This window comes from Bos indicus, chromosome 14 (genome assembly GCF_029378745.1).
Source record: "Bos indicus isolate NIAB-ARS_2022 breed Sahiwal x Tharparkar chromosome 14, NIAB-ARS_B.indTharparkar_mat_pri_1.0, whole genome shotgun sequence".
In the NCBI taxonomy this organism is placed as follows: Eukaryota; Metazoa; Chordata; class Mammalia; order Artiodactyla; family Bovidae; genus Bos; species Bos indicus.
The window spans coordinates 9,249,694-9,272,111 of record NC_091773.1 but is presented as its reverse complement, the minus strand read 5'-3'; the positions used below and the strand labels follow the sequence as shown (position 1 = coordinate 9,272,111).

The following is a 22,418-nucleotide window of genomic DNA, read 5'->3' as shown; positions in this document are numbered from 1 at the left end:
ATTCACATGCTTATATCTTTCCTTTTCTCCTTTGCTTTTCGCTTCTCTTCTTTTCACAGCTATTTGTAAGGCCTCCCCAGACAGCCATTTTGCTTTTTTGCATTTCTTTTCCATGGGGATGGTCTTGATCCCTGTCTCCTGTACAATGTCACGAACCTCCATCCATAGTTCATCAGGCACTCTATCCATCAGATCTAGGCCCTTAAATCTATTTCTCACTTCCACTGTATAATCATAAGGGATTTGATTTAGGTCATACCTGAATGGTCTAGTGGTTTTCCCTACTTTCTTCAATTTAAGTCTGAATTTGGCAATAAGGTGTTCATGATCTGAGCCACAGTCAGCTCCTGGTCTTATTTTTGTTGACTGTATAGAGCTTCTCCATCTTTGGCTGCAAAGAATATAATCAATCTGATTTCGGTGTTGACCATCTGGTGATGTCCATGTATAGAGTCTTCTCTTGTGTTGTTGGAAGAGGGTGTTTGTTATGACCAGTGCATTTTCTTGGCAAAACTCTGTTAGTCTTTGCCCTGCTTCATTCCGTATTCCAAGGCCAAATTTGCCTGTTACTCCAGGTGTTTCTTGACCTCCTACTTTTGCATTCCAGTCCCCTATAATGAAAAGGACATCTTTTTTGGATGTTAGTTCTAAAAGCTCTTGTAGGTCTTCATAGAACCGTTCAACTTCAGCTTCTTCCGCGTTACTGGTTGGGGCTAAAACAGAGTCCGAAATGCAGTACTTGGATGCAATCTCAAAAACGACAGAATAATCTCTGTTCGTTTCCAAGGCAAACCATTCAGTATCACAGTAATCCAAGTTTAATTTCTGGTTACTTCCTCATATTTGGCTTCTCTTTCTTTGCTTTCTTTTTTGTGTGACTGGGCTGCCTTAGATTACATTCTCTTCTCTGAGTAAATTTTATTGTATACAGAGTGACTAATCACAGGAATATTAAATATCTTGTTGGTACTTATATGCTGCCCTCCAAGCAAAGTACGTTTATAAGCTTTGAGTTTCTCCACATAGACATGGAGGCTCTTGTCAAGCCTCTAACTCAGTTGGCCCATATAGACCTATGTAATATTCTGTGTTATTTCTGGATGTTTTTGCTAGTCTTTTTTTTAATCGTTTGCCTTGTTCTTTCCCCTTCCCAATTCCATCTTTATAGCGTGTATAAAGTAGTCTAAATGTAATATCCAGAAGTCTTTTTTTTTTTTTTTTAAGGGAAAATATTTTGGTGCAAAGTTGATCTTAAGTTACAAGAATCTATAAACCACAAATTAAGAATAGAGAATTTTTATATTTTCAGAGAGATTCCCCCTTACTGCTACCACCACCAAAAAATGATGTTTACTGTTTAAAGATTCTCTGGGCTTATGAAAATGCTGCTAAACACTAATCAAATTATGTCAGATATAACTGAGGGCAGATTTATTGTTTAATGTCTAGACCTGCTGATTTAATATCAGAATTCTAGTTTTTATCTTGTGCTTGTGCTTTGTCATTCAGTTGTGTCCGACTCTTTCCTACCCCATGGACTGTAGCCCACCAGGCTCCTCTGTCCATGGGGATTCTCCAGGCAAGAATCCTGAAGTGGGTTGCCATGCCCTTCTCCAAGTTTTTATCTTAATCCTGTTATTAACTAAGAGGTAGTCTATATCGCCCTAAAAATCTAGAGAGCTATTGTAGAAGACGTTACCATGTTAACTATAATGGATTGCTTGAGTAACTTGAAAATGGGCTGTATTTTTCTCTATGTATAACTTAATGGACTTACATCCTGATCATGTGTTAGTTAATTAATCTAATTAAATGTTAAATAGTTAATTACATATTGGCTAGTTAATTAGTTATTTAAATGTTAAATGCCCTCTGCAAATAAGATACTAGGCATTTAGGGAGAATATAGTCATGAATAAAAGTCCTAAAAAACTTGTTCTACTCCCTTAAAAACTTGAGAGATCATTGACATTCATAGTGGCCTTTTACCTTGTGTGTGCTGGGAATTTGAATTTTGAGCCCATATTCATTGTCACTTTCTTGTGGATATGAGGCTTGGATTAATGATGTATATAGTCCATAAAAGGCTTTATTTTGCTTCTGCTAAAGACATGGGTGCAGTGTTATCCAGGAACCACTTTGAACTACAACCTTAGGTTCAGTTTTTTTCAACCACACAGATACTTATGAATTCTGTCAAACTACTCTCTGGGTGCTGGGAAGGACTTTCCAGAGAGACTTAGACTTTTTGTGGTTCCTCTCAGAGTCAAGGCCAACACAGACAGCTTCTACAGGAAACATTTCCACACATTCACTGAAGGTGTCTTGGATTGATTTAATGGTCTTGGATTGATGCATGTATTTCTGATCCAATAGCCATCTTTCCCAGGTGGACCCTAAGCTTTGTCTCCAGTTTTCTGTGTATCCCATTAAACCACTACCTGTCAATTACTGGAGATCTGAAGATGTACCTAAGATAGCTGCTGGCTTCAGGGTATACTGACTTCTTCAGATTCCACCTTCCTGTGGAGTCTAGACTGAGGGACTTTTCTTTCTTACCAGCTCATGTAGGTATTAAAAATCACACATATATAGTAGCTTTTATTGTTGTTTTATGAAAGGATCTGCCAGTAAAGGGAAATAAATATAGTTCTTGAAGTGGAAACTTAGCTTCTCTTTTAGATAATATTCTTTTGATTGTTAAGCTTTGTATATTATTGAGGATTCTAGAGGAGAAAGTATAATAAAAGAAGGAATTCTTAAAGTAGTTTTCTTACTATTAATTACAGGCATTTGGATCATCACAAACTATGGGATCCCAATGAATTTGCAGTTCACTGCTTTAAAATTATAATGTATTCCATTCAGGTAAGGATTGAATATATTATATAAGTATATATAAGGATTATATAAGTATATATATAAGGATTATATATTATATAAGTAATTTTGGTTCTCTGTCAGTAAGGATGTCTTCAGAGATAGAAAACACTATAGGAGATAAGACATATTCTTAATTTAGTTCTTGACCTTTATTTTTATTTATACTTATATTCTTATTTGCCAAGATGAAAAGATATCGAATAAAAATAACTAAATGATTTTATGATGATAACCATTATTGTGCATTTATTAAATACATTATTGTGTACTTGGTGTTTTACTGATAAACTAGTATTAGAATTGATTATTACAGCAGCATGTGACTGATACATTTATAGGGTATTTGCTGTGTGATAGTGCATGTATTAATGTATTAACTCCTCTGGTATTCATAGAACCTTGATGAGGCACTGTCATCTACTACAGAAAAACTTGGACAGACCCAGCTAGCTCTTAATTCAATTGGAATTTTAGGTCTTTTTTTAAACATCTGCATTTTTAATACCCTAAAAAGTCATCATTAATTTAAAGGAGATAAGGTTGTAAGAAGCAGCACAGCTTTTAGTACCGGTCATAACAGGATTTGCAGCCTAGATGGGCTGTTTCCTGGTTGCATAGAACTTAGGCAGATTATTTAGCCTCTCTGAGCTTTAGTTTCCTCGTTTCTGAAAAGAAAATTTTAGCGCATGCACTGAATGCTTCATTTTTATACTAAAATAGAAGCTGACATTTATCAAGTGCTGGCTATGCCTCTGACTATGCTAATAACCTTACATGCTTTATTTCATTTAATCCTCCTCATTTTATGAAGTGAACGTGAAGTATGAAAGTGTTAGTCATTCAGTTGTGTCCGACTCTTTGTGACCACATGGACTGTATCCCACCAGGCTCTACTGTCCTTGGAATTTTCCAGGCAAGAATACTGGATTGGGTTGCCATTTCCTTTTCCATGAAGTAGATGTTGTTGTCCCCATGTTATAGATCAGAAAACTGACCTTTAGAGAGATCAGGTACCTCACTCAGGGGCACACAGGTAAGAAAGTCAGGATCTGAATTCTGTTCATCCTATTCTAAAACTTTGTGTCTGAATAAAATACTAATTATAGACTAGCATAATGTAAGTTTTCAATACTTGGTAGCTAGTATAAAGCTGGTTTATATGTGGAAGGATAATTTTTTTTTTTAATTTTCCCAGTTTATTGAAAATAATTGACATATAATGTTATATAAGTTTAAGGTGTACAACATGATTGGTATATGTATATGTTGCAAAATGATTCTCATAGTAAGTTTTCTCAAGATCCATCACTTCACATAGCTACACGTTTTTTTTCTTCTGATGAGAACTTTTAAGATCTTTTAATTTTAGTTTAGTAGGTGAGCAGTTGATCTGGCAATCTGTAGACATAATTAAGGCTCTTCCCCTAGTCTTCGTAGCCTTGTATTTCTTCATTTGCCCTCCTCATTCAGATTCAGTTACTAGATGAAATTATTTTTTGCAAGGAGTAAATGCTAAAGTTGAAGAAACTGAAGGAATCAATCAATATTTGTTGATTAAGTGTTTAAGAAATTATTCTGGTCCATAGCATTGCTTTAGAAGAAGCTTTACGTTCACTATAAGAAGTCCATTCATCGAAAATTGCATGTTAGTACCCACCAGGATGGGAATTTCTATTTTTTAAGGCTATCCTGATACATTCAGGATAATATTTATTATGAGAATAAAAATTTTCTCATAAATCTCTTTCTCAGAGATGACTACTGTTAACATTTAGACATATATAATTCTAGTCTTATATACTTTTTTTAAAAAACAGATTGAATTTTATTTAACACAGTATTTTACAACTGGGCTTCCCTGGTGGCTCAGATGGTAAAGAATCCGCCTCCAATGCGGGAGATCTGGGTTTGATCTCTGGGTTGGGAAGATCCCCTGGAGTAGGGCATGACAACCCATTCCAGTATTCTTGCCTGGAGAATCCCCACAGACAGTCCATGGGATTGCAAAGAGACATGACTGAGCAACTTAGCACAGCACACATTTTACAACTTGCTTTTTTTCACTCAGGATATCATGAGTATTTCCCATTATCCTTATTCTTAAAAAGAATGGTTTTTAATGGCTATATATATTGTTCCATGACTTAAGTACCAGTCGCCTAAATTGGATGTTTTAATGTCACATGATTTATCATTTTTATGAATTCCAGGATGTATATAATTGTTCATATATTCTTACACTACTTTGTTTCTCTTAGGCTCAGTATTCTCACCATGTAATCCAGGAGATTCTCGGACACCTTGATGCTTGTAAAAAAGATTCCCCACGAGTTCGAGCAGGTATTATTCAGGTTCTGTTAGAGGCTGTTGCCATTGCTGCTAAAGGTTCCATAGGTAAGTGCCAGCCCCCCCAAAAAACATTAATCTTTTACAGAATGTTTTTTCCAGCAGGTATAGCACTGTGTGGGATGCTGAATATATTTCTAACATTTTTGAATGTGCTATAATTTCTCTTGAAATTTTGGTTTTCCATGACTATTGTCAGGCCTCTTTAATGTACAGTTAAACATTTTCTCCACCTCAGTCTCTCCTTCCCTTCCTCTTTTCCAGTAAAGATTTTGAAACCAGTTATATGCTAAACATTTGGGAGGGGTACAGATATAACAAGAAACTTACAGTTTACTGAGTTAGACACCTCTCCCTGATGCCATAATATAAGGCACATTTTGATCAAGTATCATAAGAAAGCCAAGGTCCAGAGAAGGGGGAAAATGGATTAGTAGGAGCAAAGCATTATGTAGCCCATTTGACTGGGACATGTGGCGGTGTGTGGAGGAAGCCAGGGACATGGCTTCAGATTCAAATTGTGGCCAGATCGTGGGTATAACTCTTCAGTTGACTAACATGCTTTAAAGATTTACTACAGTCTTCATCAGAGATAATGTTATATGATGCTGACCTTGATGGCAGCAGCAAAAGTGGGAATGTGAAGTCAGCAGGATTTGATTAACTGACTGACTGTGGGGGTAACACGGAGAAGGGACAGGTCAGACATCATGATTTTTCACTCGTGTGATTAGAAGGATGAAAGGGTCCCTCATAAAATTTCTGAAGTTAGGAAAATCTAGTTATGTTTTCTTTGCTTCAAATCAAAGTGGAACTATGTATTACCTACTGAAATATTGTAATGCTCACTCAGTGTCAAATGAGAGTGCACATTTTGTATATGGACTCATCATTACTCATAATTTACCTCAAAGAGATGGAAACAGGTTATTTTTTGGAGAGCTACTTCATTTGACATATTAATATGAATTGAATCACAGATGATGCATTGATTGAGTCATCTCACTACTGATGTCTTTTATGTGTGAGGAACTGTGTGTTAGGTTAATACATTCAGAGAAGGAATTACACGAGGCTGCCTGTCCTGGAGAAGGTTATAATCTAGAAGGCAGAAGTAAAAAGCACTGATTAGACTGTATTGTGATGGATGCATTGACAGAGACACACAGAGTGTTCACAGAATTAAAAGCAGAGAGTAAATGTAGTTTACCCAAATTGGGTAAATTGGCTAGCTTCATTCTAATAATTGAGACAAAATTCCTTCTTCTTCAGCCGTAAAAGATGCAGAATAAATTTCTTATGCTACAGTGGGCTCTATTATCATAATTCTATGGATTCTGACCCAGCAGGTTATCACAATATGCATTCTTTTGAGTAGACAAGATTAGATAGATGCAAAGTTTTTGGTAACTTTTATAAGAATATGCATGTTTGTGTGTTTGTATCAAAGATTCCAACAGCCAGTTGTTCCGAGATGCCCAGTAGATGTTTGCTGGAATAGCTAGGAGACTTTCTTGCTTAGGGATTTCTCATTTACTTTTTTAATGAATGGTTAGTTCATAAATTACGAAGTATTGCCAGCTACTTAGAAAATATCTGGAAGTCTCTGTTGAGAAACATGAGTATTGGCTTTGAGTCTGTGATGCTGGAAGAATGTACTCGCTCACACCAGGGTTCATCTGCAGGACCCACAGTGCTGGAAGTCTTCAACACCCTGTTGAAGCATCTGCGTTTCAGTGTTGAATTGGAAGCAAATGATTTACAGGCAGGCTCCACAGGCAATGCCAACTTAGACACAAGTTCCAAAGACAGCGATGAGAAGATTGTGCAGAACGCCGTCATCCAAACAATAGGTGAGTACGTTTCCCTTTTCAGGTTACTATGGAAAACAGTGATTCAGAAAGCCCTCATTGAAAGGACTTGACTGTCACGCTGCGTTAGTTAAAGGTGAATGATAGGTTAGACTTTAAAAAAAACCTTTGTGTTTAGAAACTAAACAAACACGAGAATACAGCAAATTACAACCACGAACACCGTATGTACCTTCACCAGATTCATCTCTTAATATTCTATGCCTTTATTATATCATTTCATTTCTCTCTCTGCCTGTCTCCCTCTCTCCCTCCCTTTCTGCGTTTCTCTGTGTGCGTACGCATACCTGTATATATATGTGTATATCTACATATATGTGCATATATAAATCTGTACATATAGAGAGATGCATGCATGTGTCCATCTACCTTTCTTTCCTGACCACTGCATATTAAGTACATATATATCATGGCTCTTTACTACAGAGTATTTTTTCCAAAGAATAAAGATATTTTCTTACATATCCAGAATACAGTTATCAACATCAGTAAATTTAACTTCATATAGTACTTTAATCCGGAGAAGGCAATAGCACCCCACTCCAGTACTCTTCCCTGGAGAATCCCAGGGACGGCGGAACCTGGTGGGCTGCCGTCTGTGGGGTCACACAGAGTCGGACACGACTGAAGCGACTTAGCAGCAGCAGCAGCAGCAGCAGTACTTTAATCAAACTTGCATGTTTCAGTTTTGTCATTTGACCTGATAATGTCCTTTATAGCGTGTTTTCCCTTAGGTCCAGGATCCAGTCTAGGATCATATATTGTGTTTAGTTGTGATGTTTCTTCGGTTCCTTTAGTGTGGAACATTCTCTTATGATACGGACATTTTGTAAGAGTATAGGTCCCCCTTGCTGCTGCTGGCAGGTCACTTCAGTCATGTCCAACTCTTTGTGATTGTAGCCTGCCAGGCGCCTTTGTCCGTGGGATTCTCCAGGTAAGAATACTGGAGTGGGTTGCCATTCCCCCCTCCAGGATAGGTCCCCCTTACCCCTCACTTTACAGAACTCTCCTTTGTAGTCTCCTTCACATGGGCTTGTCTAATGTTTCTTCATGATTAGATTCAGCGTGTGCATGTCTGGGAGGATGCTATTTAAGGGGTACTGTTCTTCTCAGATCCTCCCATACAGAGGCACACAGTGTGTGTCCGCTTTTTGCTGGTGGTGGTAGTTGTGGTCACTCAGCGTGTTGCTGTGCTTCTCTGCTGCACAGTTTCCATTCCCCCTCGTAAACAATAAGCAGTGTCTGAGAAGAGACTTTAGGACCATGCAGATCCTCTGCTCTCCCTACATCTAGCAAGACATTAGAGACCAGGATCTGGATACTGATACTTAGGGTTTAAAATCACATGCTTCCCCGCTACTCCACTCCACACACACAGACACACACACACAGACACACAGACACACACACACACATGTGCACAACGGGTACAAGGATATAGAGCATGGTGTAATGTTGATTGTTTTCAATTAATGTCTCTATTTGGTCACTGTCAACTTCAAGTGGTCAGTCTGACCATGGAGTATCATCCAGCGAGAAATCTGCAGCATAAAACTTCACAAAACACTTTTGATGCATTCATTCAGTCACAGCACCTTCTCGATACACTGTACAAATCCTTTTTTTGCATTTCAGTTGCATTTTTACCTTTCTTGAAATAATAAAGCATGACATGCTGTAAATGTTTCTTTTTGTCCATCTTCAGTACTAAAATGGCTATACAAAAATTCAACTTTGGTAAGTGTTTTTTCTTAATGCACTGCTGATATGACAGCTGTCACAGTACAGTCTATCAAAATTGTTTCAAATGAAGGTAAAGACAGCTAAGCATTAATAGAACCATCTTATTGAAAAAAAACAAATGAAACTTTGACCAACCTAATATTATGATTTTTTTATTTTATGGAAAAATTAAGTTTTCAATTTGAAAAATACATCTTAAATTTATCTTGATATTTTTACAGGATTTTTTGGAAGTAACCTGCCAGATTATCAGAGGTCAGAAATCATGATGTTCATTATGGGGAAAGTACCTGTTTTTGGAACATCTACACATACTTTGGATATCAGTCAATTAGGGTATGTTTTTGTGGTTGTCCTGTGTTCTCAGACTGAAAATTTCTCAAACTGTAAAGTTGAATACTCCAGGCCAGAATACTGAAGTAGGTAGCCGTTCCCTTCTCCAGGGGATCTTCCCAACCCAGGGATCAAACCCAGGTCTCCCACATTGCAGGCAGATTCTTTACCAGCTGTGCCACCAGGGAAGCCCTAATTTGATTTTACAACATGCTAATGCTTTAGTTTATAAAGAATTTAATAAGGAAATGATAGTCTTATTTAAGATATTTATTTGTTTGACCATTAATAACCCTTTTTTCATTTGTTAATTCTTTTTTGAAAGAATTATTTGTATAACAATTAGGCACATTCTTGCCTTCTTATTAATATATATTACATAGATATTATGTCTGTCAATTATATTTGCATTAGATATATTCTCCAGTTTATAGTATCTTTTAATTATTCTGGATCTTTTGTTGTGATTTAATACAATTGACTTTTCATGTCATTACATGCATAGGTCTGTTTCCTTTGTGAACCAATAGCTTTTTAATGTTTTTTGTTTGAATTTGATTTTTGTGCATATAACCCTGTAATTCATATGAAGTTTACTTTAAAATATAAAATGAGCCAGACTTAGTATGAAAGCAAAGTCTGTTTCGCTAATATGAATAGAGTTTTAAAATCAAAAATAATAATTTAAGTAAATAAGGTTAATTACTTTTAATAAGATAATACTACTGTTTTGTGTATTTTAGGGATTTGGGAACCAGGCGGATTCAAATAATGTTGCTGCGATCTTTGCTTATGGTAAGGAATTTAAGACTGGTAAAGAACACCCTTAACCTTAAATTATTAAAGAGGTTAAAAGAATAGCTTCACATTATCAGCTTCTTTTTCTTATAAGATACCATTTATGGTAAGTTTTCTTTCTGTGGTTTGTATACTATACTTGAATGTACTTGAATTTTGCTTTTACTGTTTATTCCTCACTTTCCCATCATCATATTTGGTTTGCATAATGATGAAAGATACAGAAGGCAGAAGGCATTACCATTTTATAGGAGATGATGCCTGGGCCCAGCTATAGCCAGATTTCTCAGTTCTTGCCTATATGTTTTTTGCTTTTTTATTTGTATCTTGTTTAAGAGCTCTTTGCCTGCTCTGATGATATAAACACATTTGTTTATATCTTTTTACAAAAGGTTTACAGTTTGGCTTTCCACATCTAGAACTTTGATCTGAAGTTTTATCTATTTCTGTATGTGATATAAAATACAGATATGTTTTTAGGTTTTTTAGGTAAGTAGTAAATGTCCCACCCATTTCTACTCACTTATAAAATCACCTTTATCCTATAATGAATGCCCAAATATAAATGGTAGATGTTCCGTATATGCTTGTAATCCTTAATATAAATAGAGATTACCCACCTGAAATTTCATTTGGCCCTAAGCTTTTTTTAATTAAATAAATTCCCTGAGCAAATAGCCTTGTCTCTAATCCTAGCTGTACTACACAGTCAACTGAATGAATGTCTGTGTGTTATGGTTAAACTGTTTAATGGCATTTAAGTATAGGCTGATTAAAAGCTCCAACTTTAGAGATAGGAATACACTCAGAAATGTCACATCAAATAATGAAAAGAGCTTTCCAAGATGAAAATGCATTCCTATTAAACTGAACTGCTTAATTTAAAATAAAATAATTATTTGCAAGTTTAAAATTTTCAAATCTTACCTGTGTTATTTGTTATCTAATTTCCTTATATCCATTTAGTACTGACTTCCTGCCCCATATATTCTTAACCTGTCTGAGCCTCGGTTTTCTTTTACAAAATGGGGAAGCAGTAATAATTCCTAGCCTCACAGGAACATGGTAATGATGAAGTTAGTACACATACAGTGCTTAGAGTCATGCCTGACATAAGGTAAATGTGTGCTGATACTGATTTTATTAACTTTATGAATGCTGTTTTTGTAAAATCCTCATCATCTCACAAATTTTCTTTTAGTTTTTCCTTTAGACTTACGTTTATACTTCCTGTTTTCCCTAAGCTAATGATTCTTAGAAAACAACTTGAGAGTTTTACCAAAGAAGGATTCATGACAAAGGTGTTTTGCTTGTTTTTCCTCCCTATAATCAGGTAACTTCTGGATACAAAGCGAAGACAATAGTTACTGCACTGCCAGGGTCTTTTCTGGACCCTTTGTTATCACCGTCCCTCATGGAAGACTATGAACTGAGACAGTTAGTCTTGGAAGTAATGCATAATCTGATGGATCGCCATGACAACAGGGCAAAGCTTCGAGGGATCAGGTATGTGCTGTTTGAAAATAGGCTTAATGATGAAATTTTCAGATTTCTACATTAATGCATTTAAGTACAGTATTGATTGTTTTGGGTTTTTTTTACCCTTTTAAAGTGTTTATTAATTCAGTGGTTTTCAGTAAATTCACAGTTAGAACCATCACCATTACCATTATGCAGTATTGTACTTTTTTTCATCTAGGATTTTTAGGTTTTATTAATCCCAGAATTTAATTTGTATAACAATTACTAATATATTTTAAGATAGTAAATGTTAAAGGTCTTTTAATGTACTTTCAGAGATCTTATCTACTAGTAATCATTAGTTCCATAAATTTTATTTTGGTTTTGCCTCAAGGATTACTTTGTGCAATTATACTTAAACTTGGTTATTCAGTAGAATCATTATATATAAGCTTATTTAAAATGCTCATTGAAATGAGTGGTAAATAGTTCAGACTTCTAAGCATAGCTATGATTTGTCATATAAGATGATATAACAGTCATTCCTTTAAATGATGCATTGGTTCTCTCTAGAATAATACCAGATGTGGCTGACCTAAAAATAAAAAGAGAAAAAATTTGTAGACAAGACACAAGTTTCATGAAAAAGGTAAGATTATCTTCTGAAAAATAATGCATGGCTTAAGTTGTAGCCATTTGAATTCTCAGGTAGGTTTGCATTGATCTGTAACCTTAAAATGAAATGAAGGGGAATCTATTAGAAGAACATACATAGTTTGTATCTGTAGCCAGAAAACTCCCACTTACTAATACTGAACCACAGACCTAAACAGGGTTAATCAGTCAGGCATTGGCACAGCTGGAGAGGCGCCTCTTACCTATATGGGTCCATGTGCATATTAAATAGATTACAGAGCAAAATGCATAACCCTACAGACGGACTGGCTTCAGAAGACTACTGTTGTGGCCTGTGACCCTGGCCACACTTTACAATCACCGGGGGAGCTTTGTGCTTTTACAAACACTGATGCTCACGCTTCCTCACTGATAAGTTAAGTCATATCCGGGGTGGGCAGTGGGGCCTAGTGGAGAGGAAGCGTGGTAGTCGTTCAGTTTCCCTGTTGTAACTTACAGTTTGTGTTGCAGACCAGTGTAACTTGTTGAGTTAATTACCACGTGGTACTTTGAAATGGGAAAAACGCTTTTATTTCTGTTTGTTGTCACTTGACAATTGGACCTGTACTCTGGAATGCTTTAGACCACAGGCTTTTCTGTTTTTGACTAACAGAACTTCCCTCTGGTTTAGAGGGAAACCTCTTACAGTCCTGGGGGTGTGTCTGTGACCTCTCCTCGTGGGTGGACTTTAGACGTGCCTGTGTCACTTCAGACCAAAGTGTGGCAGAGCCTGGAGGTGCTCTTCCCTGCACAGCTCCTAACCCACCTCCCAGGAGGTTGTTCCCTCAGGCAAGAAAACCTGAGTTCATTTCTGCTCAGCCAGGTGTTTCTTATTATTGCCAAGGCTCCCATAATTCTGCCATTTGTTTCAGTTTTTCTCAAATCTGTCTATAATTTGCTTGTCTTTTCAAATTATTACTAAAGACATTTTCATTGTTTGCACTGGAACTATTTCTGACTTGCTGTTTTTGTTTAATTTTGTCTTCAACTCCAGTGTTAGTGTGTAGTTATATATCGATACATTTATTGATGTTAATAATTGGAATACAATTTGACCCTCTGATTATCAGTTTAAATCTCTCCCATGTTATGTGATAAGATAGCTACTTTATAAGAGGTTATATACACCTCTGAAATCTGCCCTGCTACATTTTAAGCAAGACTGTCTTTTTTCTGTATCGTTTCCCTTTTCAGAATGGGCAGCAGCTGTATCGGCACATATATTTGGGCTGTAAAGAAGAAGACAATGTTCACAAGAACTATGAGCTACTTTATACTTCTCTTGCTCTTATAACTATTGAATTGGCCAATGAAGAAGTAGTTATTGATCTCATTCGATTAGCCATTGCTTTACAGGTATGCTTTCATAGCCTTTCATTGACAAAAGCATTTTTTTACAAATTAGACACCATCTTTAAAGTATTATCATCTTTACTCAGGGACATAAATTTTTTAAGTGAGTTCTCTAGTTTTAAATCTAAAAAACTATGATCACATTCATTTATTCTTTTTACAAATGTTGAGTAAGTATTGACCATGTGCTAAATATTGTTCAAAGGCATAGGATTACCATGATGAAAAAGACAGCATGGTCCCTGTGCCCATCCTTTCAGTGGAGAAGATAGTCATTAAATAATAAAAATTACATAGATGGAGTTGTTTAATTAGAGTTTAAATATTACATAATAATTAGAACTGTGTGCAATGAGAATACATGCATTTATTTTTATATATCTAATATACATTTCACCAGCCCCCGAATCCCCCCATCTTTAGGAAAGGCTTTCCTGAAGAAGACCTGTTTGAATTGAGAGTTTTAAGTCTTTTATAAAGGGGTATTTATTCTCCTTTTAGAACTTTTTTTTTTTAAGAAAGCTGCTTCTAAGGTGACATTTTTGTTAGCATTCCAACTTACCTGCAGTTTTTTTAGTATAATCATAAAGAAAATGCTAATGGAGCATGAGACCTTGATCTGTCCATGTGTGTTTGTTTGTTTAATTAAAGGATAGTGCAATTATCAATGAAGATAATTTGCCAATGTTCCATCGTTGTGGAATCATGGCGCTGGTTGCTGCATACCTCAACTTTGTGAGTCAGATGATAGCTGTTCCTGCGTTTTGCCAGCATGTTAGCAAGGTAGTATATTTAGATAAGTCCTTGCATTTGAACTGCACGAGAATGGCAGATTTTCTACCAGTGATAATTATTTTTAATGTTGATGATTATCAAATTATTAAGATAATGCTATGTTTATATTTTCTTTGATGCCTGTTGTTGTATTAGAATTTTTCTGTATAATGGTTGAGCAGGAAATACGGTTTTCTTCTATAGTACTTCATACAATTTCTTATACAGTTATTTTCCTTTTAAAACATTATGGATCTTAGTATCTCATATTTCTTTAATTATACTGTTTTTATTGTCATTATGTTTTAAACCAGTCTCCTTGAGTTAGATCTCAAAAGTTAAGTAAATAATACACCTCTCAGATTTGTCCTGTGTCATTTAACTGTATTTATCTTTTTCAGCAGTAACTCATTAAATAGTTACTGCATGGTTTAGCATACATTTCAGAGCCGCTGACTTACCTGCAGAAAAAGTCCACTGTAATTTTTATTCTTTAAAGACATCTTTCAGGGAGAACCTCGTTTTTATGAAATTGGAAGCATCTCTCTCAGTCCTTCCTAAAATGTAGGGGGTTTTAGTGCATTCTAAGAAATAAAACTCATTCATTCATTAAACAAATGTTTGAGTGACTATTTGACATCTGCCATTAAAGATCCAAATTCTGTGAAAGCAGAGTTCCCCTTTAGGTGGCTCCCAAGTGAGTTGGGGAGCTAGACCTCAGAAGAGCGCTGAGACCACGGGCATACGCGGCAGCAGGTCCCGTGGAGGAGGGGCACAGCGAGGGCCTGTGGCTTGTGGAAGCGTCTCCCACACAGGGTGCTTGAGAAGGCACAGGTTCTAATTGCCTCTGTGGGAGGTTTGATCAGATGTGATGTATCATCTTTTTTCACAGCTTGTATTATTTTATCACTTTGGTTTTGTTACCTGCTGAGTTCATAAACGTGAAAACAAAACGAACTCTTTATTTGGGTTCTCAACTGTAGCTTAAATTCCAAAATAAAGTGATGGTATTTCTTATAAATGTTGAGTTTTTGTTTCTGTGTTTTTAGTTTTCCAAATTTTTGTGGCACCGTCCTGAAGAGTGAGGCTTTTGGTTTTTACTTTATTTTGTTTTTGGATATTTTTCAGGTTATTGAAATTCGAACTATGGAAGCCCCTTATTTTCTACCAGAGCATATTTTCAGAGATAAGTGCATGTATGTTAATGCTTTACATTTCAAGAAAGGGACATTGACTTGAGAAACCAGTAAATGATGATTGAAAGGAGTGAACTATTGTTAGAATAATTTTCTGATTTTTATAATCCTCATTGTTTTATGTTTCTGTCACTTAACTCATCTAACTTGTTGCTCTTGTTATAAAAGTTCTTGTACATTATAAATATAGACTCATACACATGGACTCAGTCTTTGAGGAAAAAAATTTTAGCTTACCTTTTTTTAAACATGAGGATGCAACTCTTAAATAGAGCATGTTCTGATATATAGGTGAACATTCCTTTAAGAGACTATAATATCTTGTTCAAAACTTTGAATAATCGATAACAATATTAATAAAACTATGGGAGAAAGAATGTTTTCCGAAAAGTGATGGTTATACTCTGAACTTTTTTTCTTGCTATCCAAACAAAAAAATACATATATGAAAAATACTTTATTCAGCTTTTGGACTCTTAAAAGCAGTTTAATATTGAAAGCATCAGCATAATATAATACCAAGCAGTTTGAAAGGAAAGTGAAGCTGTATGTCTTGGACGAGAGTTTCCTGTCACTTAGTTGGCTAGTGTATTCTTGATTAGTAGTCAGTGAGCTTCATTTTTATTTTCTTCCTGTAGTAGATTTTTAATTAGCATGATAGTTAAAGCTGAATTTCGTCTTCATCATTTAATGTGTGACTACCAGCAGGATAAAATAAGGCTGACCTCACCCTTGGGATGTTACTGGGGAAGAAGAACAGCAGAACGCTTCCTAGCTGGGTCCACACTCCATATGTTTTTAAAGAGCTCAAATTAGTCACCTAAAATATACTGATTTTCCTATGACTAATTACAGTTTAAGTTGCATTTATATTTAGACCTTGATCTAGAATGTTTATATGTTAACTTATTTTAAATAATACTAAATGGCTTTTGTTTTGATCAACTTGACAGGCTTCCAAAATCTTTAGAGAAGCATGACAAAAATTTGTACTTTTTGACCAACAAGATTGCAGAGTCCCTAGGTGGAAGTGGCTATAGTGTTGAGAGGTTGTCAGTCCCGTACGTACCACAAGTGACAGGTAAGGGGGGGTGATTAAAACTCTATCGAATACGTATCAGCAATTTTTTTGCGAGTTCAGTTAGCAATGAAAACTAATTCTGTTTGTGTACTTACTATACCAACTGTTTCAGATGCTTAAGAAAGTTTACTTCTATTTTAAAATTTTGTTCTTGAAAACCTTTAGTAAAAGACACATACATGATTTTATCATGAGCAAATTGAATCCTCAAGTGTTAATTATTATAGTTCATGTATTATTATACTGAATAATATTATTCTTTAAACAGAGAAGCAAAGTAAGATCTTTGCTCTTTAAGCAATATTGTGTTTAACTTCAGGAAATTGGTAAAAATCATTTAGTTAGTTATTTGTGACTATTGAGCTTAATGAATTAGGTAATTTTTGTCATTTGAAAGAGTACAGACTACTTTCTTTGTAAAGAAACCTGCAAACTTTTTAAGTTAAGAATATGTTTTCCTCTGTGTATAATGTATCTCCTTCTGTTCTTTTCATTGCTTGAGATAATTGTTTTGTTTCAAAGCAAAACTGCATCATATCTTGCATTCACTTTTTACTTTGAAAGCTAAAATCAAAGATTTTTATCTTAGGACACCTTCATTTTCTTTTGATGGGGCTGTATCTGTTCTACAAGAGAGCTGTGTGATTTCATTTAGGTAGTTTTCCGAATTAATCGCTAGAAATAGCATGATATTTGGAAATAACTTTTTTATAATTTGGATCCAAAATATGTATATTTATTACAGATAGTTGTTCATAATAGTCTGAGATGTTAATGAAAGCTTTTGCATTTTCTTTTAAATTCCATAGTATAGAAAATTCTGTTCCTCAGAAATTCCTTGGGAAAGTAAAAAGTGCTAAGAATAAACTTAGTAGAGCTTTATAATTTTAAAGAATTTTTTAAATAGGTTTTTAAAAATGCATTCTTATAATTTGGATTTAGCTCTCTTTCCTTCAGGCAAAAAACCTCATAAACCCAGGCACAAGTGCAAAGGTAAATCCAGTGTCGGTTGGCTTGCCCTTTCCCTCCCCCATCTTTTAGGAAAATAGCTTAGTACAACTGCCTTCTAGAAAATGAAGACAGTGGCCTGTGTATTCTATGTAGTTGTAAACTCAGTTACTGTTTTGCTCTACCTTCCCCATAGCTATAGTTTACTTTCCATCCCTTGTTACTTCCTTCTACCCTGTTCCTTTAACTCCGAACAATTCTGAATGAAAATTACGGTACATTTTTTTTTATTTTAACAAATGGTTTGTATTTCCCATTTCTTCCCACCCCTGAAAAGGATGTATTTTCTTTTTTAATGCCTGTCTATCACTGACTAGAAGAATTCTGAGCATTTCAGCATATTCTTAGTTATGTAACTGCATAGAAATCCCTCAGTGTGAATAAGAGTCTTCTGATTTATAAAGATTTTGGCAATTTAGAACCAGTCTGTGGCATGTGTGTCCTGCCTTAATGCAGAGAGAGTCAGAAGACATAGTAAGACTTTGTGGCCTAATCAATTATTAAATTTTCCTTTTGCTATATAACCATCAGATACTCATTTAAAAAAAAATAAGGGATTTAAGATTTAAGGTATCTTTCTTGTTAAAAGAAAACAGTTTAAATATTTAGGTTGTTGTGTATCATGCATGTATACCCTTCATCATCAAAAGAGTAGCTGCCGTTTATTATGTACCAAGTGTTTGCCAGTCAAAGTGGTACTCTGTATTCGTGTTCTCAGGGAATCTGAGAATGTAGTTTGGTGAGGAAAGTAGCATTAGTTTTGTTTACAAATGATGATAGTGAGGCTGAAATTAAATAATTTGATTAGGTAAGACCACTAGAATTAACTGCCTTGCCTGTTCAGTTAGGTGCTTAATAAATTGATTTTACCGGCTGTGTGCTCAAAGATTGTTCCTTATTGATCCAGATTTATTTTTTCTTGTATTACAAACTTTTACTGAGGGTCTACTATATCAAGCACTCTTCTGACTTTTGGGGTAGAAAGATGTTAAGATTCACTCCCTGTCCTCAAGGATTAAAGTTTGGTGGAGAAGACAGACAAACAGTTGAAATATAATGGTAACTGGTTCTAAAGAAAGAAGAATGGTATGCCTAAAGCTTACTGAACAGTTAGTGACTGGCATAAAGTAAGTGATCAATAAATGTTAGCTAATTATTGCAAATCAGCCTAGAATTTGAGTTAATAGTGTATGTCTAGGTGTGTGTTACATGCTCCTCTATGAAGGGGTACAGTATTTAATGAGTATTTACGATGTGGCAGCTGCTGTGCAAACAGAAGCAAGACAGGTAAAGGTTCTCGGTTTAACAAAGCATACAGTCTTTCCTAACAGGATTCCTCATCTGGACCAAGAAACACAGAAGATGATTTTGAATGACGTTTTTCTCAGTTCTCCCAAGATGGCACATCAGCACTTGTATTCTAGATGCATAGGAAAGAAGTTAATTCATTATACAGTTTGTCTAACAAGACAATTAACTAGACGATTGCAGTATGCCTTAAAAGCTGTCATCAGAGAGGTTTGGGGTCCTCAGGCAGCACCTAGGAGAGTCTTCTGTCCAGGTTTTGTGAAACAGGGGTGTTTTCCAGAAGGAAAAAAAACCCCTAAGCTGAGCCTGAAGCAAGGGTTAGGCAAGTGAACTGTTTCATGCCAACATAACAGCATGTGTGGAAGAATGGAGGCAAGCAAGAAGATGATTTTTCAAGGAATTACTGTAAAGTTAGTCTACTTCAGAGTGACTTGGAAGAGTAGGATTGGTTAAATAGTTTGTTCTGAAAGCACTGGGGAGTCAGTAAATGATTTTAAACAGGGAATGGCTTGATAAGAATTGCATAGAACCTAAAAAACCAGTTTCACTATAAATAAATACGCGTTAGCTCTAGATGGAATTTTGTGTTTTTCTATAGAACCAAAAAAGTCTTATCTGTATAAGTAGTATCAGTGTTAAAATGAAATTTTGTATAGATAAGTTACCTCTGAAATTTCGTTTTGCCGGTTAGCTTTTTAATTGAATCGGAGCAGCATTGTAGCCCTAATTACATTTCATGATTTATTAATATACAGTTAAGTAAATTCTTCTACCTTTTCTTATACAACCATAGACAATTATATTGAGTAATTTAATGTAGTTCTGTATTATTCTTGTGTTCAGACTGTTGTATCTACTTGTGTTTCTCTCTTCTTTAGCCATCTGAATGCAGTTCCATACATTATAGACAGACACTCCAGGTGGCAGCAGAATATCACTGTATCACTGAAGGAAGTTAGGCCTCACTGTCTCCAAGTATTGCTCTAAAACCCAGGTTGCAATTAAAAACAGAAAGAAGTAACAATGATTACCATACCGAACAGCAGATTATAGGAAGTGGAGAGGGAGGTGGGATGGGAAAACCGAAGGGGCATAGAAAGTAGCGTCTGAGATTGCCCCAGGCCAGCCTGAGGAAGAGAAGCAAGGCTCTACCCGGGGAGTGCACATGCAACGCACTGAGACGCCGAGAGGCAGTTCTCGAGCTGGCAGGACAGGGCCGTCCACAGCGGCTGCAGTGGTGTTGCGTCTCAGCCGCCCTTGAAGGACAGGTCAGGAGCAGACGTGGACGGCCCATGAAAACGGGCGTTATCTTCTGTAAGCTGTGTTGTGGAGAGCTTACTCATGTGTAGATGTGCACGATACTTAGTTGTGGCTGGGCTTTTTCTGTTACCTTCAAGCAGGTTGCTCTATTGATGAAAAGAAAGAACTTTCTGAGAATAGAGTGTTAGAGTTTCCCATTGAGTTTCGTTTTCTTCCTTTGAAAAATTCCTTGTCTTTCTCAAATCTCTGCCCATACCTCCCTCCCGTTCTAACTCACTTTTGCCTCTCAGTGATCCCTCTCCTGCTTCTGTACTTCTCCTTTCCTTTTTTTTTTATCTTAAGCTTCAATTTCTCTCTTCTCTGCAACCCATCAGGTTTCATATGTTAACCTAGAAATTCTTGTATGGGTTTTTTTGGAGAAGCAGGCTATTATTTATTCCTCATTTTGAGTTCTAGTAAAGCCTTGAAAGTTGAAAAGCAAGTCAGCAGTGATGACCATACTGTTTTGTAGCAGTTCGATTGATGTTGATTTTTATGTTTGGTGATTTATATTAGCACATATGATCATGAGGAAAAATTAGAAAAAGTACAGTGTCTCGGTTACCTCAGTAATAGTCATATGCAGGAGATAAGATACTTTCAATCTGAAAACTGTAGTGAAACAATATGTAGTAATTTGTCACAGATGGGTGTGTATTCATTCTGTACCTCCAGCCTTTATACAGCAGAACCATAGTAACTGCTAGATGATAGATGCAAAACACAGTCTGCCACTGAATTCTTGTACAGCTGGGGAGACAAGACATCGATTTACGCGTTGGTAGTTCAAGGCCCAGTCAGTGACTTCCGGGTGATAATGATTGAATAGTGATAAGGAAAGATCAATCGTAACCGATAGGAAATTTCTGGAGCTAGAAGAAAGACAAGTAAAAACAATTAAGTAATATTTAAGATTTAAAGCATGCGATGTAGTGTGTAAGTAGAGCTTGAAAGATAAGAGTCTTTATGGTGGGGGGACATAAGGAAGGGCAGGCAACAGGTGTTTCCAGTAGGAGTTTCTGTTTGTAGAAAAGCATGTGAGGCAGATGCTCAGAGACTGGAGAATAGGCACATTTGCCTTAATACATCAGGGAACAGCCGATGTTCCTATTTGTAGGCTCTGACTGGAGAAAGCAGATTGCATTTTTACTTCCTCAGGCAATGGGTAGAATTGCTTGGAGGAGTGATGTGGTTAGTGTTTAAGAAACTTAAAATAAGATGGTGGCATACAGGGAACATTCTTGAAAGGTCTGTTATCAGGATGGGATGGGTCAGTGGTTCTCAACTGTGAGTGATTTTTCCCACTCTAGGAACCATTTGTCAACCCTAGAAACATTCTCAGTTATTGCCAGTGGGGCAGGCCTACTGGTATCTAGCAGGTAGAAATTAGAGATGCTGCTAAATATTCTGCAATACACAGAATAGCTCCCACAGCAAGAATTACCTGGCCCAAAACGCCAGTAGTGCCAAGGTGAAGAACCCTGGCTAAGCTGTGCTATGAGAATAAACAGACACACGTTCTTAGTGATTTAAAACTGTAAAGACTTACTCGTTGCTCCAACTAACCGTGCATAACCTCATATCCTCCTTGTTCTGGAGTCCAAGCTGATGGAATAGCCACAGTCTAAAACGTTGCTCACTCTTCATTGGCCAGAACTAGTTACAGAGTCCCTCCTAACCACAGAGAGGCCAGGAACTGCAATCCTTCTATGTCCCAGAAAGAGAGTAAATTGCCATATTTGATTAACAGCATTAATTTACTGCCATGGAAGGCTGCCTTGGAGTAGAGGAGTAGTCAGTAAGAAAGAAACCAATGGTTTTCTTAGGCCATGCCATACAGCTTTTGGGATCTTAGTTCCCCAACCAGGGAGCAAGCCCACACTCAGAGCACAGAGTCTTAACCACTGGACCACCAGGAAAGTCCCAAGAAACCAATTTCCTTATGTTTGCCCTCTTTTAGTTCATTCTTGACCCCTTGAGAAGAATAAAATCACAGTAGAGTTGACCCTTGAACAACACTGGTTTGAACTACATAGTTCCACTTAAATGCAGATATTTTTCAATAAATATGTACCACGGTATTACGTGGTCTCCAGTTGAAGCAGAACCATGGATCTGGAGGGCCAATTAAAGTTGTAATGCAGACCTTTGACTGCAGAAGAGTCTGCCCCAAACTCCTAGGTTGTTCATGAAGTGAAGTTGCTCAGTCGTGTCTGATTCTTTGCAACCCCATGGACTGTAGCCTACCAGGCTCCTCCATCCATGGCATTTTCTAGGTAGGAATACTGG

At 36.4% G+C, this 22,418-nt stretch overlaps 1 protein-coding gene across 5 annotated transcripts in view; it reads left to right on the top strand.

Moving 5' to 3' along the window:
- EFR3A (EFR3 homolog A) overlaps positions 1–22,418 on the top strand; it is an 88,175-nt gene that overhangs the window by 45,100 nt on the left and 20,657 nt on the right. For all 5 annotated transcript variants that reach the window (XR_011570483.1, XM_019973737.2, XM_019973738.2 and 2 more), the window contains 11 exons: positions 2,790–2,868; positions 5,142–5,277; positions 6,915–7,082; positions 9,065–9,179; positions 9,920–9,971; positions 11,308–11,480; positions 12,009–12,084; positions 13,305–13,466; positions 14,115–14,246; positions 15,366–15,433; positions 16,387–16,514. Coding sequence is in view for 4 of the 5 variants with exons in the window: in XM_019973737.2 (XP_019829296.2) it covers positions 2,790–2,868; positions 5,142–5,277; positions 6,915–7,082; positions 9,065–9,179; positions 9,920–9,971; positions 11,308–11,480; positions 12,009–12,084; positions 13,305–13,466; positions 14,115–14,246; positions 15,366–15,433; positions 16,387–16,514 (1,289 nt within the window). In the remaining variant the exon portion in view is untranslated. The remainder of the gene's footprint in view (positions 1–2,789; positions 2,869–5,141; positions 5,278–6,914; positions 7,083–9,064; positions 9,180–9,919; positions 9,972–11,307; positions 11,481–12,008; positions 12,085–13,304; positions 13,467–14,114; positions 14,247–15,365; positions 15,434–16,386; positions 16,515–22,418) is intronic.